Source organism: Lissotriton vulgaris, chromosome 6 (assembly GCF_964263255.1).
Source record: "Lissotriton vulgaris chromosome 6, aLisVul1.2, whole genome shotgun sequence".
Lineage (NCBI taxonomy): Eukaryota > Metazoa > Chordata > Amphibia > Caudata > Salamandridae > Lissotriton > Lissotriton vulgaris.
This window is the reverse complement of record NC_141694.1, coordinates 208303964-208321734: the sequence shown is the minus strand read 5'-3', so window position 1 is coordinate 208321734 and position 17771 is coordinate 208303964. Positions and strand designations below refer to the sequence as shown.

Here is a 17771-nt window from a genome sequence, read left to right as displayed (position 1 = left end):
CTTTGATAAGGGGCAAAGGAGGCCGAGGTGCCCTTACTTGCACATTGATTAGGAGGGGATTATGGCCCGACAGTGTTCTGACCAGATATTCTGATCTCACCATATGCTGGTGCATGTCTCCATTGCATAACATCTTTTCTAGCCCTACTTGTACCTCATATAGACTAGAATAATGAGCAGGCCATTTCTTGCCCATATTGTATTCTCCAAACATCAGTCAGACCTCAATCTGATATGCATTTAGTGAAACCTTTTGCAACTTTAAAGTTTGGAAATCCTGTAATGGGGGCGTAGAGAGGCACAATAAACATTCCTGACTTCAGTAACAACTATGTCCTCCAGAGGACAAAGCCTTGACCTCTGTGTCTTGGGTGTCGTTACTAACAGGCCATAGTAAGGAGCAGCCATTTGGGAGTAGGACGGAAACAACACTGCCTCTTTTAAGTTGGAGATGCCAAATAGGACTGATCCTATTCATTGCCAGTGCCATTCTAGTCCTTCAAGGACCAACCCCAGCAGGAACTAGAACTAGTTTGGACCCTGACAAATGGTAGGTACCCTCATCCAAACACTAGCACAGCTTAGAGAGAGCAGGAGACCCTCTGAGTGGAAGAAGTGGCCAACCAATTTAGATATAGGTCTTCTGGAAATTTTTACAGTAAAAGTAAAGAGCATATGGAAGAAAAAAAGTGGGTAAATGGTATGAACATAGGCAGTAATGGGCAAGAAATATACTCCAATCACTTTAGTTAACTCAAAGTGCCACAACCGTAGAACATTCCTGAACCTGAGAAGACTACACCTGAAGAAGAAAGCTTGACAGGAAAACTCCTAATTCCAGGTGACATGTGGGGCTGAAACACCTCTCTAAGGGTTAAGTAGCTGGCCTCCTTTTAGCCTACTCCAGGGACACAAAAGCAGGTAGACTACTAAATCCATGAGGGCCCGCTGACCACAGAGAAATGATCTCTCCAGGAGCCCTGGCTGGATCGAGAGACCTGGTACCTAGATGCGTGCCCTTTGGACCTGGGGGCATAAAGGTATTTTCTAGTAGTTCAGACAAAAAGTGGGACTTAGCCAATTTTTCAACCTCCGGAGGAGTTGGGCAAGGTGCTGAGGCTTGCTTAGAGAGGGTGCTCCCAAGGCAGAAAAAACTGTTTTTTTTCACCTTTGTAGCTTTCTGCTGCAATGAAAAACAGGTTCAGTTTGATCTCACGGAGAAGGTATCCTACGTAGTAGAGCACTGCATGGCTACAGGTTCCAGCCTTACCCAGGTGTAGGATTTTGTGAACCAAAAAAGTGAATACACCCATATGTAAAAGCTTGGACCTTCTAGGCAGCAGAATCTATTCCAGAGGCAAAGCAACCTTGGCTGCTATGAAATACAGCGTTGTCCTGCTCAGAGATTTTGTCACTCAAACCAGTGGCTTCAGAGTAAGTTTAACAATGATAAATCTGACTTTGAGGCACCTTCCCCAGCTTCAGCCTTGGACCCTGACCCACTGAAAAACGTTGACCTCCAGAAAAAAAACTTAGTCAGAAGATGAAGACTTTGACCAGTATGACCACTTGGTATATATGACCTCTGCTGTATTGAGGTACATCCCAAATCATACCTAGGTCTTGTTCAATTGCAAAATAACTGACATTTTATTTGGGATCTTTCCTTTCTATATGTGTGTTTTGCCATAAAAGGTCAAAAAATTTATATCACTACCTTCCCTTATACACTTTTAATTGTTTTAGTGTATTGTTGCTCATAAAATGTTTCTCTCTTTTTAGGTTTTGCCTGCAAATGCTCACGTAGTGAGCATTCGCTAAAAAACCTATTGAGTTCTATATATGATCGATGACCCGCCTCTGCCTCTCATTGGCTAGCTCCATAAATGGAGGCTAGCCATTGGGAGACAGAGGCTGTCAATCGCGCTTTCTCTTGAAAACGCGATTCGGGGGCGTTTCTGGTGCTTTTTTAAGCCCCGCCCCTTTGTCCCGGGCCGCGCTGCGATTGGCTGCCGGCCCGGGACACCCCCGTGACGTCATTCCCGGGCCGCGCTGTGATTGGCTGCCGGCCCGGGACACCCCCGTGACGTCAGCGAATCACAGCGCGGCCCCGGACCTGACTTGTTTTTTTTAGCAGGCGGAGATTTGACACGTTCTCTCTCTCTTTATTATTATTATTTTTAACTCGTGCAGCTTCTTGTTGGATGCCCACGACTAATCCTAAAGTAGAGAAAAGCATTAATACAAGAGGCTAAAATCAGTTTTGCTCAGCTTACTGCTGTGGTCTCTTTATTCCAAGACAGAAGGGTTAAAAACTCCCGCCAGGGTGCAGAAACTGGGTGGTCTGTGACAAGCCAAGCCAGCGATGAGGTATACGTGTCCAGTGATTAAGGAGGAGTCCCGAAGATAGCCGAAGTCCAGGGGATGAAAAACACAGAGTGGATGGGATTTACATCGGAAACACTCGGCTAAATTCGTTGACGGCAGAGGCTCACTCATGGTGTCTCCCCACGTGATGAGGAACCCTTGTTTGTCAGTGGTCTCGCGCATTGCTTATTGAGGCACTCTTTTCATAGTGGGTGGTCCCAATCGTTTCCATGCCGTAATCAATCAGATTAGGAGGTGGCGTTTATTCACAATGACGTTTTTTGCTACTCTTACACTGAAAACAGCAGTAATAGTGCGGGTGTCACAGAGAACAATGGTGTGAAATATTCGAGTTTACCGTGCACGGCTTCAAACATCCGTAATAAGCCACCGTATCCACACCTCTGAGCTCCCCGGTAATGCACCCGAATATATATTGCGTTGGTGCCTGTGCAGTTTTCCGCCGATGTTTGTACCTAAAAGCTAGTATAAAATGCCGAATTGGCATTGGTCAGGTGGCGCACACGTGGTATTGCATTTGCTAATCTGCAATGTAAGGCAAAAATGTTCAGGCAGTGTAGCAGTGCATTCTGTGTACTCGCCCCCTGGTTTTAGGGCGTGCTAAATGAAGTGCATGACCAGAAACTATAGAAAGAATGCAATAATGAAGTATATATTTGAAATAAAGGGTTTATTATTTTTTTGAAAAAAAGTCAGTGTTCAAAATTGATAAAGTCTATTGCGCGGGTTAAAGTCTCTAGGGCATCATTATCTTTCTGGCAGAAGTCTAATCTGCGGCGGGCACAGATTTATAGGGGTTTCCATGCAATCTCCTTAACCGGCCGCCGGCAAAATTAATAGTCCAATTAGCTCAGCTATATGACGTCGGCGTCCCAACATCACTCACATGACGTGGCTCGCTCCCGGACCCGCCGTTTTCAACGCACGTGAAGGCGAAAGGAGCGCGTTTGATTTCCCTTTACATAAGAAGATGCCCGGAGATCGCCCTGTGGTTTGAAAAAGGAGATTTGCTTGTTGGATACTGTGCGCGCAGAAAGGTAACGTGCTTCTGTTTGTCGACTTCTGGACAGAGCGACAGAGGGCAACCATGAAGTTCAATCCTCAGAAATATTACTATGGCAGGAACAGTCGGCACCACTCAAGGCGTCTGTTTAAGCACTGCTGCTTTCTCCATGCAGGCAGTAACTTGGTCTGTACGACTGCCTGGCACTGGCAGTGGTACAATTGGAGTCAGTGTGTTTTTGCTCCAAAAGTGTGCACTTCTTTCTGTTATATGCAGGTTCCCTGTGTTGGCCTTGCGTGATTGCCCGTGGGTAACATTTAAATACAAAGAGAATATTTCCGGTGGAGTGCATCTTAGATTTCAATCTTTGTGTGCACCATAAGAGTCTTTCGAGAACAGATCATTAACCTCACACGTTAGTCCTTCCTCTTGCAGAAAAGGTGCACACAGTCAAGAGAAACCTTGACCGTGTCAAGATCTGTAGCAGGTTTCTCTACTCCTGTCCTTTTACAGGAAGCAATACTATTGCATACATTAATCATAACTTCGAATTGTCACATGATCAAGTGGAAAGATACTGGTAATGTTCACTGTGCATAATAAGTTGTGATTTATCCGAGTTTATGTAGCATGTAATGCAAATCTAATCTGTGCTGGACTCATTAATGCAAGAAAGCCTAAAAACACCAGGGCACTGTATATAACGGGCCAGGAGATCCGTATATGTAATCTGCATCAGTATACCTGGGTTGGCAAGTAAAGTACAGAAGGTCAACGGGGGTAGAACTGTTAGTTGTAGTGCCATGGGTTTACTGGTATCCTATTTGTTCTTCTTATTTATTTAGACTCTCTGTAGGCTGATTTTGGTCATTCGGATTCATTGAGGGTTATTTTTTATTTGTTTTGTTTATATTTCTTTATTGACATTTAATCAAGAATCTCCACAAGTTGTATGTACAGAATACAAAGGTAAGCATTTTCATAAAGTGGACAATAGAACACTTCCCATCATGTATACAGATCCTGCATTACACATTTGCAAGGGAAGGGAGTCTTCTTTTTACTTAACATGGACTGCATAAATCGTTCAGACAAAAACAGTTACAATTATCAAAATTAATTCTTTGTGTGGTTCTCTAACTGCCAGAACTTCTTTGCATGCCTAGTCACAAGAGGAGCAAGATGGTCAGTATTGAAAGGCCCTTCGAAGATTGATGTTAGGGATTTTGCCAAAGATTTTTGGTAAAAGCTAAAATGCTTTAGCATCCATGAAAGTGTAAGTTTAGAAGAGTTTAGCCAATCTTAATAAATTGTTTTTATTTTCACCTACAATACTCTTAGGAAGTAATCCCGTCCACACCTCTCAGAGCGCCAGTTCTCAGTGAGCATTCAGATGGGTAGATCTAAAGATGAGTCTCTTTGAGAGTCCACTTCAAAGCGTACGGGAGGGGGGCGGGGGGACAGAGTGGTTAAGAACACAATGGCGAAAAAACATTTATATGTCGCGCCTTTGTTGTTGAGCCCACTTTACTTACAAATGGTTATAAACAGTTTTCTATTATATTTCTACAATTAGTGATTAAACACTTAAAGATTCAATAAATGAATGTAAGGAGGGCAGTCAGCAAGCTTTGGCCGCGACTTACCTCATGATGGATCTCCTCGGAGGCGGTCCATCATGGGGTAAGTCGTGAGGGGGTGACACCATGAGTTACCGCACTGGGTGACACCAACCCTAGTGACGCCACTGCTGAATGTGCCAAATACATCGGAAACGTTCGGCTTACTTCGGAGAATTTCGCGCATTGGCTTCGTATGGTTCCTCTGGGTTGCCGTCTCTTTCCGACATATTGTCCGCAGGACGTAGGGAACCGACCGGGGAAAGGAAAGAACGCCGGCAGAGATGGGTGAGTGTTGATAGCGTACCCGGGGCCAAAGACAGGGCCAGGGGACAAAGAGAGGCTTGTAGGCATGTAAGAGTGCGGGGAGAAGCGGGAGGGGAATATTGTAAATGTGCGGCCGGTGGTAAGCTGCAAGGCAGAGGAATGAAAGTGTGCGCGAGCGGAGTCCTCTTTAATACTCATATTCCTGATTAATATGTCATACAACAGAAACGGGGCCCTGAAAGAATAATTTATGAATGACTAATGTATTGTCTCAATTAAAATCAATACAATGAATCGCAGTAAATCAGAGAAGAGAAAAGAACAGATTTAAAAACGTGTAACCCGCGAGGACCCGAAATTATAAGTCTATATGAAACGACCCAAGATAAAATAAAAATATGTATCAAATAGCTGTCCAGCTGCGATAATAATAATCAGAACGTTCATGTCCTTCTCTGTCTAATGGCTGTACAACTTATTTTGATGAGTTTCGGAATTGTATCCCAATACTGTTCCACATCATAAACTACCTCATCAGGGGGTGAGGTATACAGTGTGTTCTGGCACTCCTTGAACAGTGCATTGATCGCGTTCTCTGTGTTAACAGCTAAGTTATCCTTCTCTCGTGTAGCTCTTATTGGGTTTTTTAGACTTGAGGAGCCAGGCAAGCATTCAGCCCAACTTATCCTCTTCAGCATGCTGTTGAGCTACTTATCCTTTGGGACAATGATTGCATCATTTGGTCGTTTCTGGCAAGTCATTCTCTAGTATTCTGATGCACCCCTTAAGGGAGGTTTGCTCATTTAATATGGCTTGTTATTAGTCTTTTCTCATTCCTATTTTGTTTCACTGCTGTTCATTTATGCATTTTCACATGGCGATCAAATGCTGAGGCATTGGACACAAGTGTCTTTCCCCGAACGACCCCAAAGATAATAATGATTCCTAGAAAGCACTTCATTAGTATTTCATCAGCTGTTCCTCTGTGAGAGCTAAGTCCAAGTGCAGTTTTTACATTTCATGGAAGGGGGAAGGCTTCAGTGTGAATGAGCACATGTTAGGGTCATGTACTTAGGTAAACGGACCCAGACCGGCTGCAGCGAGTTTCCCTCTGTTTTCATGTGTTGTCAGTAGTCTCACAAACATTGCACTTTACAATGTGAACAAGTAACAGTCAACAATAAACAATAACGACTGCTAGCGGTCTTAATAAGTGGTGAACATTGGAAGCTTCAACAATGGTGGTGGACAGATATTGTCAGTGGATGCTCTGGCGCGTATATTCAGTGCGGGTTAGTCTCAAGCTCAGCCCAGGTAAAGGCTGGCATGTACTTGTCACTCTGCTGCTTACACGTGAGTGCTGAGAGGTGACGGGTCCGGGTTACGTACCGGACAGCTGAAAGAGTGTAATATCAATTGACCAAGGATTACCTATCCAGATCGAGCCTTGCCTGCCCCCATGCCATGGACCAGTGGACAGCAAGGCGCACTTGCCTTTGCCATGCATGAAGAACTGCTTGGCACCAAACACTTTACCTCAGATGGCAAGACCAGGCCAGGGCCGAACTGTGAATTAAAAGCAGTCCTGGAAAACTGTTATACCTTTTTCGCTCTTTTCCTCCCCTGGGACTGTCTCTCCCTTTCCATCCTTCCATTATTTACCTCGCTCCATCTATCTCTTCTTCCTCCATGAGCTCTTTCTTTAATCCACGAGGAGCTGGAACAAACATTGGCAAAGCCAATAGGTTTTTCCTATGAGAAATAATCTATCGGTGTTGTCAAAGATTTTTTTACATGGCTTAAAGTAACATTTAAAAAGCACTATGATGTGGCAAGCATTGACACCTCATAGTGGGCTTTTTTTTAACTTTAAGTCATGTTTCACAGCAGCTGAACTTCGGTGCAACATGTAAAAAACAAGCATTTACAATGCAACGGTTTCGCCTTTGGAAAAGTTAGAGCTATTGGCAATGTAAATGACAGTGCCATTTATTTATCTGTTTTCAAAACCAACACATAAATACAAATTTTGTCATTTACAATGCCAATAGCTCAAACTTTTCCAAAGGCGAAACCGTTGCATTGTAAATGCTTGTTTAAATTGGTTTGAGAGTTTTGGTCGTATTTTTTTCTTGACTTGAAAATTGTTTCCACTGCTTTAACTTAGCAGATATTTCTCTGGGGAATTGCGTCTGCCAAAGCTACAGGGGTTAAGTAGATTTTTACATAACCTTGTGGTGAAAACTAACCAAGGTGTGTTTATTAAGTTGGTGAGAGTGCCCTCTTCCCCAATTATCAACTCACTTGTTACATTAGTTAAAACAATATCTTGTGGACCTCAAAGCAGTTGCAATATATCTCATCCAACTGTCAAACATTGAATGAAGTCTAAGGAGGCCAGTCCTTAAAGCTAGAATGCTTTTCTTCAAGGTAGCACAGCTACCAAAACTTGTAAAACGAAAAGCTTACCCTAAAAAAAACATGTCACTCCAAGAGGACTAGGGCAAGGTGCCAAACCTACCCAAATAGATAGAACCTTCACAGCTGCATCTTAGTGTGTTTTTTAAAACTCAGCTTTTGGCCCAAACATCAGAGGATACAGTGTAAACCGTCAACCAGGGTATCCAACCTCTTGAAGTCCTTCAAACACACAATTTCTGAGTTTGTCCCCCTGAAGTCCTTCAGAAAACGTTCTAAGGTCCTGATTTAGAATGTGGGAGGGTCCCCTGAATCTGTCCAACTCTCTCCTGTGGGTACTTAAGGGCTTACCTGGCTGTAGGACCATATATTCGACATGGACAAGAATCTCATCAAGAAACCACTGAACTTTGACTGTCTGGACACTCTGGACTTCGCTGGACCTTTTGGCCCGACTGCACCTCCCTCTCCGTCCAAAGCATTGTCTGTTCCCGTGCACCATACAGGCTCTGTGCACGACCTGTGGAGCATTAAGGACAACTGAAGACATCTTCCTTGGAGTGAATGAGACACTCCCCTGCAACCGCAGGCACCATATCTCAACTGACCAGCCTGCTGCTCCTGAGCTCCTATGGACTCCGAAGGCTCCAGCAACACAGGCAGTGAGTTTCTAAGTCTTTTTAGGTCCGAGCTGCCCTCTCACCAAGTTTGTGTTCAGAATCCCTTGTGGCGGCTGCAATACCCATACCTCTGTGCACTGCGTACTTTTGCAAGTGCATAAGCTTGTTAGCGTTTGCAAAACAAGCACACTGGGCTCCAAATATCCCCAGCCTCTGGCATCTCTCCCACCAAAGAACTTTGGCCTCCTTGCACCGAGTGCTTTGTGGGCTGTTGCTTTGCAAAACTGCTTGAGGTCCCCTAGCGACTCCTGTGCCCCCGGCCTGTGGGTCTTCTTGAGGGTCAACTCTGCTTTTTTTGGGCTCCCCTGGTTGCTCCAGGCCTTCCCTGACTCCTCTGTGTTTGGTGAGTCTCCTGGACCTTGCTGGTCCGAACCGTAACCTTCTTTGACCTTCTGCATGGCTTGCTGCTACCAAGGCTTATTGGTGCTCCCGCTAGACACGACTCCTCAGCACACAACATCCTTTGTGGAACAGCTCATATCTGACTCCTGGTTGTCCTTGATGTCTCCTGGTCCCTGTGGCTGCAGAATCAAAAACCCCCTCAACGCACTTGAGCACCCAACATCTGTGGGCATTCGTCTGCCGAGCCTCTGGTCACTCTTGAGTTACCCAGACTGTGTCCCCTCTGCTTTCAGGTACTCTTCATCAAGAATCCACCTGTATATTCCTACAGACACTTTTCTTCTTCCCAGGAGTGGCTTTTCTCCAAAGTCCTCCATAAAGATCGACAGCGGTTTCCAACGCCACTTCGGACCTATGCACCCGGCTCCCCTGGGATAGGTAACTTTAATACTATAGAATCCACGGGTGGGGTGGCTCTCCAACCTTCCAAGTTCCACATTGTTTCATCAAAGTCCACTTAGAAGGGTCCTTAAACTTTAAACATTCCACGTGACTTGCCCATAGAAGTGTACAGAGCACGCAATCGTGTTCCCACACTGCACCTGTCCTCCGTGGGGTCCCTACTTACTCTCCTTGGGTGGTTCCTTGGGGTCCCAGCGATTCTAAGTACTCTAGAGACTGTCTTGACTCCAGTCGTGGTTCTTATACAACTTTTTTAGTATATGGTTTGGTCTCCACCTGGAGCCCACTGTGTATTTGTGCTATTTACTATTGTTTGTTTACTACAGTATTGTGTGCTTTGCGATTATCTGCATGTAGAAGATACTTTATTGTACTAGAGAGTGTTATATTAATAAATACATATTTTTATAACTACTGTGTGGTTCTCTTTTCATTTAATCATTACTATAAGGTTGCATTCTGGTAAAAAAAAGCTTCTTAACATTTCTTCGAGACTAAGCCTGAAGGCTGCTCTCCACAGCTACCACTTGGATAGCTTTCTAAGGTTATCTTTGACCTCTTAAATCACCATAAGGGCTATTTGGGCTGGTGCAAGATGCCCACCTTGATTAGTGTACAGGGTGTACCAGGCCAACTTCTCACAGTGGTGCTAACCAAACATTCCTTAAATTCCAGAGGAATCATTAAATATACAGCATACTATTCTTATGATGGAGGAAATTCAGCTCATGGAATCTCTTCAGTATTCATTTTTCACCAGAAGTTGCAGTATTTCAGCTCCCACCAAAATCTAAATCAATCAATAAATATCAAGGTGAAAGCTTTCAGTGTAACCATCCCAAAATGTTTTGTGCATTCACAGTTGTGTGTTTGCTATTTTTTACTTGTTGTTGCATGTTCCATAGATTCGTTTTGAGCAACCTTTTACAATGCTTTCTTATGGGGTGTTTATTAATCTATTGAGTGCTTTTGAGACATTCATCCAGTTTTGTTCATTTTATGCATTTTTTCTCATTTTAACTAACTTGATTATCATGTACACTTCTTACATTTATTTCATTCTGGCTCGTTATTGCACTGCTGTAACCAAGCCAATTGTTTTGAAGTAGCGGCTCCTACTGAGGGAAGTCTGCATACCTGTTTTCTGACTGCTCTTCTAATGTAGTGTGGCCAAGGCTACATTCAGAAAAATGATTATACATATTATCTTTCTCCAGCTTTTTGGGGCATATAAGAAGATCAATGGTTTTTTGTTTGTTCGAATATCACATATAAGGTAAGTGTTGTATATTAAAACTATGCATGGTCTCTTCCTCCTCATTGAGCTAATGTTAAAGATAATTTCAAAGATAACTTTACTAATTGCATGTACACTACCAGATGAGTAAAAAAGTAAATAAAAAACACACTAAATTACAGTTACAACTTCAATATTATTAGCCTTTTTTGAGAATGATTAACGTGAAAAGATTAACTCTGCTTTGACTCAGTATATTGAATTGATTACTGTTTTTGTTTTAAAGCCCTTCCTTCCATGTTTTTACATGGGATAGTTCAAGTTAACAAAGTCTTTGTCAACATAGGACAGGACACCATAAAATTAGGTTGAACTATTTTAATTTCTAAGTAGATAGATATTTAGCTGACTTTAGCATATTGTTTGCAAGGCATTATTAAAACTGTGCTAGACTTGTGCTCACATTTTGCTCTTGGGTAATATATGCAGCTGTCACACAGAATATCAAGATTAAATTTAGATATAGGGTGATCATAACTTTAAACGTTTCATGTCCAGTAGGCACAAGTAGTGAAGTATAGTTGGGAGGACTTACTTATCTCGATGGCCTTATGATGGACACTGGTTTGCCAAACCAAGGGAAGCAGAGGGATGACATATTTTTGAGGTGAAGTGGAAGTGGTAATAATTGGTAAAAAGTGGTAATGTTTCAGATTGGGTTGAAATATTGAAAGGTTCCACAGTAAATAGTTGCCATCAATTGTATCATGTAATTTTAGCAACGCAGTGAGTGTGTGCGGGAAGGAGCCATTGATACCTAGCAGTACATTATTGAAGATATATAGAGTATAAGTTTTTTGAACCAGTGAGATGGAGTAAGTTATGTTGGATGCTGACTGTGGCATACCAGCTGCTTGTGCAATTAGAAACTGGGATATCGGAAATTCAACACATGGGAACTTCTTCAAGAAGAGGATCATAGAAACTGCACAAGATTTTTAATACCAATCCTAAAAAGGGAAGAGAACACAAAGATATCTTAAGTAGTGTACAAAGGTGGAGCCAGACTTCATAGGCACCACCAAGTGCAACCCTGTTCACTAAAACATACAGTGGAGCTAAGTTATCGAGGATTGGATAAGGATCTCCAGAAGCCACTCCAGAAAAGAAGAAGAAGCAGGAAGGGATTTAACTAATGCAGGACTTTAGCCTAGAGTCAGTAATGAAGAAAGTGATGGAAAAGTCCTTGAAAGTCCTGGATTTCTATTTCTGTTTGTTTTTATAAAATGTGCTCTTGCCTGAGAGAGTCCTGGCACTAGAATCAGAGTCAAAAGATTGTGATAAGTTAATTAGAGGTGGAAGAGCCAGGTTTTCAAGGCCTTCCTGAATTTAATATAGCAGGTAATGATACGTTGCTCAAGTGGTAGGTAATTCAAAAGAAGGAATGCTTTAGACGTGACTGTGAGAAAACTGGAGAAGATTGACTGGTCAGAGTAGGAGTGGCAGACTGCTGAGCAAACAATATTGCCACATGGTTAGACCATTAGCCAGGAAGAGGTTTCACAGTAACAATAAATTTGCCAGAGGAACAAATTAGGTCTAAGGTGTAACCTGCTTTATGGGTTGGTTCAGTCATTTTGGGCCTATGGCTACAAATGCCTCGAGCACCCTCCTAATGGCTGGTAAGTGAAGGATGTCGGCCCAGAAGTTAAAGTCGGCATGTGCAAAAAAAATAGGTTACAGTGCTAACAGTTGTTGTTTATTTTCAGAAAGGTGATATCATGACAATCAGATTTTGATGGATTCTTAAGAAAGGTGTCTAAACAAACAGTCAATAACGAGGCAGCCCTATGCTGACTTTGGAGTGGTGCACTGTTCTGAGCTGCCTAAGGGCTGGTACTTCAGTGTTGTGATATTGACTTACTTCCATGGTGAAGATGGCAGTGGATGACATTGCCATGGCTGGCGTCATGATTTCTTCATCGAAGAAAACAGTGGAGAACAATCCAGCCTTGTTATGATGTTTCCATGCTCAATCTTTGTGGACAAAGGAGGATGTCCATAGCCTCTTTAGGTAAAATGTAAGCATTGGAGGCAGTCTGCATGTACCAGGCACCATCACCATCACTGACATGTGAGCGCACAACAAGAGGAGTTGCTCAGTTAGCAGTGGAGTGATGGTCAGCATAGGGAGTGGATGAAGTTGAGGAAGAGTGGAAGGAGCCAATACATGGTATTTGGGCTGCCGGAGACCACCTTGTCTCATTACAGCTTACTATTCAACAGCTAGACTGCAACCTAAACAATTCCCTCAGAATGCTATCCTGTATTAAATGACAGCAGCCATGTTGCAAGAAAAAATGACCGCTCTGCTAGAACTCCTGCTTTCTGTGATTGTCAGACATGCAGGACTGGTGTCAGGTTTCCACTTCATCAGAGACATGGGATTTAAAGTAGGCTGAGTCAGGTATGGTGACTTTGGAAAATACAGTAGTGAAAACTTAAATTCAGAACAGTAGACCACTATTTATTTACAGTTACATACAGATTAAAAAAATCTTTGAAGGTAGGCAATGAAGAAGCACGAAAAAAGAAAAGATAGCATGTATGTCTGCAACATGGCACTGTTGGAAAAGCAAAAGAAATGCTTTTTCTAAGGTTTTCATTATTTACCACCAACTTCTAGTTGGTGGTAAATAACAAATCCTAAAATGGGAAAAGCACTCATTTGAGTGCTCCCTACATTTCAGTTTCGGTAATTTACCGATTCAGTATTTTTAAGAATCGCTAATTTACCGAATTCTTAAATACCGATTCGGTAAATTACCGAATCTGAAATGAAGCCACCTACATATGGAAAGCCTAATTTCCGTCGGTAACGGACGAAATTCGGTAATTTCGGCCGTTAGTCTGATAGTGCAGAGGGCAGGAATCACGTAAAACTTCGTTCCTGGTATAGGATCATCTAAAACTTGTTCAGTAGTTGATTTGATTTACAAAATTGGCAAAGCTATTTTTACATCAGACAGACTTCTTTTTTACTTTACCTTAAAATGAAAGTTCATAGCAAAATGGATTATTGTGTAGGCTGGGCGAATTAAATGATCATTTAAGTAGGTAAGTAGGCAGTGGCAGTGTCTACAGCCACTGTGCTCGGCGCTGAGGCAGCTCTCTACTTGTTTTAAATTGGATGCACTTTCACTCCTTTTTAAACTGGCTGCTGGAATAGCCATTGCATAGAGGCATTCACGGGATAGCGCCCAAGGCTTCCCTGTGAAACGCGCTTGCCGGATTAGTTCTGCTGGCTTACCTGACAGATTCCGACGCCGAGGGCTGATCTCTCCCCTCCTTCCCGCCCTGGTCCGACGCGGTGGCTAGCACCGTTGCGCGGAGGGCGAGGAAGGTCGAGACTCCCACTTCCGGTGTGCGGGGGGGGCGGTTAGCGCTCTAGTGCTCCTGAGGCACTCACGCTGTGGGGGCTAAAGGGCACCGAAGAAGCCGGCCGCGTTGTGGTAAGTAGGCAGTGGCAGTGTCTACAGCCACTGTGCTCGGCGCTGAGGCAGCTCTCTACTTGTTTTAAATTGGATGCACTTTCACTCGTTTTTAAACTGGCTGCTGGAATAGCCATTGCATAGAGGCATTCACGGGATAGCGCCCAAGGCTTCCCTGTGAAACGCGCTTGCCGGATTAGTTCTGCTGGCTTACCTGACAGATTCCGACGCCGAGGGCTGATCTCTCCCCTCCTTCCCGCCCTGGTCCGACGCGGTGGCTAGCACCGTTGCGCGGAGGGCGAGGAAGGTCGAGACTCCCACTTCCGGTGTGCGGGGGGGGCGGTTAGCGCTCTAGTGCTCCTGAGGCACTCACGCTGTGGGGGTTAAAGGGCGGATGCAGCCTCGGACGCGCAGCGGGCGGGCGCGACGAAGGCGCGCCGAAGTCGCGCTTAAGTCAAGCCCGTCTGCGCCCGTCCGCGGCCGGCTGCGGGCTAGGGCGATGCCCCCTGCACCCCTCACTCCAGAGATAGACCATGTATGCTGGAGTAGAGACGACCTATTATCCCTCCGCAACCTATGCAGAAGCACAGCTTGTTTGCATAGTGTATCAGCTGACGAGAGCACGGGCTGCAAACATTGCCCGTTTTCCTTTTGCCGATTTTTGCCGGCTAAGAAAGAGCATCTAAAGCTGGTTTGCGGTCTACTAAATGTCCGGTCAATGCGTGCGCATAGACTGGACATTCACGATCTCCTTAGTGAAAAGCAATGGGATCTTGTTTTTCTCACAGAGACGTGGTTGGACAGTGACTCCTCCCCAGAGGCCCTTGAGGCCATTCCGGAGGGCTATACCCTGATAAGGCAAGATAGACCGAAGGGGAGAGGTGGAGGAATTGCCATTGCTGCCCGGCAGGGATTGCGCTGCTATTTTGAGCCGACGGCTATTAACAATAGCGAGGCGGGTGAGTTTTCCATCCAGGTCAACGGGGGCCTCTGTGTAAGGGGCCTTCTGATTTACAGACCTCCTGGCTCTGCTACAGGGTTTGTTGATAGCTTAGTCGAGGGCGTCACAGAGCTTGCCCTACGCACGGATAGGCTCCTGGTGTTGGGTGACCTCAACCTGCACCTGGAAGACCCTGTGGATAAGCTAGCCGGGGATCTTTGCAAAGCCATGAGTGCGCTTCAACTTGAGTTGTTAGGCACACTTCCCACTCACGCACGGGGTCATTTATTGGATCCTGTCTTTGCTAACTGGGAACAAGTGGAGGTTGACACCCCCGTACCCATTCTCTGGTCCGATCACTTCCTGGTGCCCTTTTCGATCTATATCCCGGGAACTAGAACGCCGGAACAGGTAGCACTACATCATCCCAGGCGGAGATGGGCTAACTTCTCCCAAGATAGATTCAATGAGGCCCTCATGAGGGGTGGGGACCCGGGGGGAGAGGATGTAGAGACAGCCAATAAGAATTTGAACAAACGCATTACGGCTGCCTTAGATCAGGTTGCCCCGCTTGCCCTGGCTAGATCAGAGGGACGTGCCCGGAAATCGGCATCTTGGTACACAGATGAGGTGCGTATGGCTAGGAGCGCATGCAAGCGCGCAGAAAGACAGTGGAGATTGGACTTTGCCGCTCAATCTAGGATGAATTATCTTGTAAGCAGGCGTAGCTATCACAGTCTGATCAGAAAGGCTAAAAAGCTGTACTTCAATACTAGGATTATGGAGGCAGAAAATTCCTCAAAGGAACTGTTCTTAATTTATAAATCTCTTTCGGTCGGAAAGCCCGCTGCAGTCCCTGAGGAATTTTGCACGGTGGATAGCTGCAACCGAGTAGCAGAGTTCTTTGCTAATAAAGTTGCTACTATCTACTCGGCCTTTCCTAGTCAAACCATCACTTCCTCCAAGACAACTGAGGATTGTGGGGTAAGGGTGGGACATAAGATGTTAACCACATTTGTCGCACCACCCACTGAAAAACTTATTCAGATCTGTGGCTCGATAAAATCAGGCTCCCCGAAGGATCCCACCACCCCTAGGCGGCTGAAGGGCAGTCTGCCCACTATAGAGCCGTACATTCGGCATCTTCTGAACATCTCTTTCGGGACTCATTCTGTCCCTGAGGCCTGGAAGCAAGCGGTAGTCCTTCCGCTACAGAAAAAGCCCAATATTAGTTATGACAGGCTGGACAACCTTCGCCCTATTTCTCTTTTGCCATACATGGCGAAGGTTGCTGAGAAAATCGCTAACCTTCAGCTAATGAGCTTTGTAGAGGAAGCCTCCCTGCTTCACGACTCGCAGTTTGGATTCCGTCCGCGGCATTCAACCGAGTCAGCACTGCTGATGGCAGTTGAATCTCTACGGCAAGGAGTGGATGAGGGCCAGACTATGGCTCTGATCCTCTTGGACCTAAGCGCAGCATTCGACACTGTAGCTCATTCCATCCTGCTACAGTGTCTGAATGATGGAGGAGTTTCAGGGGCTGCGCTTGGGTGGATCCGATCTTTCCTGACAGGCAGATGCTTCCAGGTCCGCCAGGGAGAGTGTTACTCTAGGGAGGTTGGGTTGGGACAGGGTGTGCCGCAAGGCTCGTCCCTGAGCCCGACCCTGTTCAATCTGTATGTCTCCCCGCTGGCGACCATAGTGGAAAGCTATGGACTTCGCCTAGTGTCCTACGCCGACGACACGCAGCTGGTCCTCTCCCTTTCGCGCGCGCCCGGTTTGGTGGCGGACAATTTCAGAGCTTGCATGCAAGAACTGGCAGCCTGGATGTCCGCCAACTGCCTGAAACTTAATGGCAGCAAAACCGAGGTGCTCGTGGTGGGGGGATGCCCATCTGTGTGGACGTCGGCGTGGTGGCCATCTTGCCTTGGAGAGACACCGGTTCCTTGCCAGGAAGCCAGGAATCTTGGGATGTGGTTGGACACTAATTTTGACTTCGAATCCCAGATTGGTCGTGTGGTGGGGACATGCTTTGGAGTCCTAAGAACTCTGAGAAAGGTCTTGGACTTCCTGCCCACTTCCGCTCGTCGGACGTTGGTGCATGCCTTAGTCACCTCACGCCTAGATTATGGCAATGTGCTGTATCTGGGGGCCACGGGAAAGGCTCTCAACCGCCTACAGGTGCTGCAAAATGCCGCCGCTCGCCTTATTTTAAGGCTTCCTAGAAGATCTTCCTCCAGGGCAGCACTTCAGGCTCTGCACTGGCTGCCTGTGAGGAGCAGGGTGGAATTCAAAGCCCTCGCTACGTGTCACCGAATTCTGGGTGGCAAAGCCCCTGCCCCGCTACAGAGCCTGGTGACCAGGTATGAGCCCACTAGAATCCTGCGCTCCTCCTGTACAGGCCTCTTGAAAATTCCTAAAATCAGAAAAGCGCGTATGGGGGGAAGGTCGTTCAGATTTTTGGCACCGAAGCAATGGAATGACCTTCCGTCTGAGATACGCCAGGAGGCATCAGAACCTCTGTTTAGATCTAAACTTAAGACCTACCTTTTCAGACGGTAGTTGGCTGCGCTAGCTGTCCTACTGCTTACCCCACTATTATAGCGCGGGGACACGCCTGCAGGCGTACACCAGGCGCTCTACAAATGCCCCTAATAATAATAATAATAATTATTCCAGTGTCAGGGATGTAAGAGCATTAGCTTAAAAAATTCAGTGCGAAGTATACTTAACATATTTCTTTTTGCATTTTCGGGCATTTGGAGCCAGTATATACCATCATTTCTGTTAAAAGGATAAGGTCAATGTTCCTATTGAGTTACGCATTTTAAAGCCTGATTGTGGAATAGAAACATTTTATCAGCTTGCAGTTCATTTAGGTATCTGAGGGATCTACACCTTGTGTCATAGAAGCTCTACATGGC

At 45.3% G+C, this 17771-nt stretch overlaps 1 protein-coding gene across 1 annotated transcript in view; it reads left to right on the top strand.

Moving 5' to 3' along the window:
- Positions 1–17771, top strand: part of LOC147707029 (adhesion G protein-coupled receptor F1-like) — a 375698-nt gene that overhangs the window by 114101 nt on the left and 243826 nt on the right. The window contains exon 6 of the mRNA XM_086925618.1: positions 10397–10455. Coding sequence (XP_086781744.1) covers positions 10397–10455 — 59 coding nt within the window. The remainder of the gene's footprint in view (positions 1–10396; positions 10456–17771) is intronic.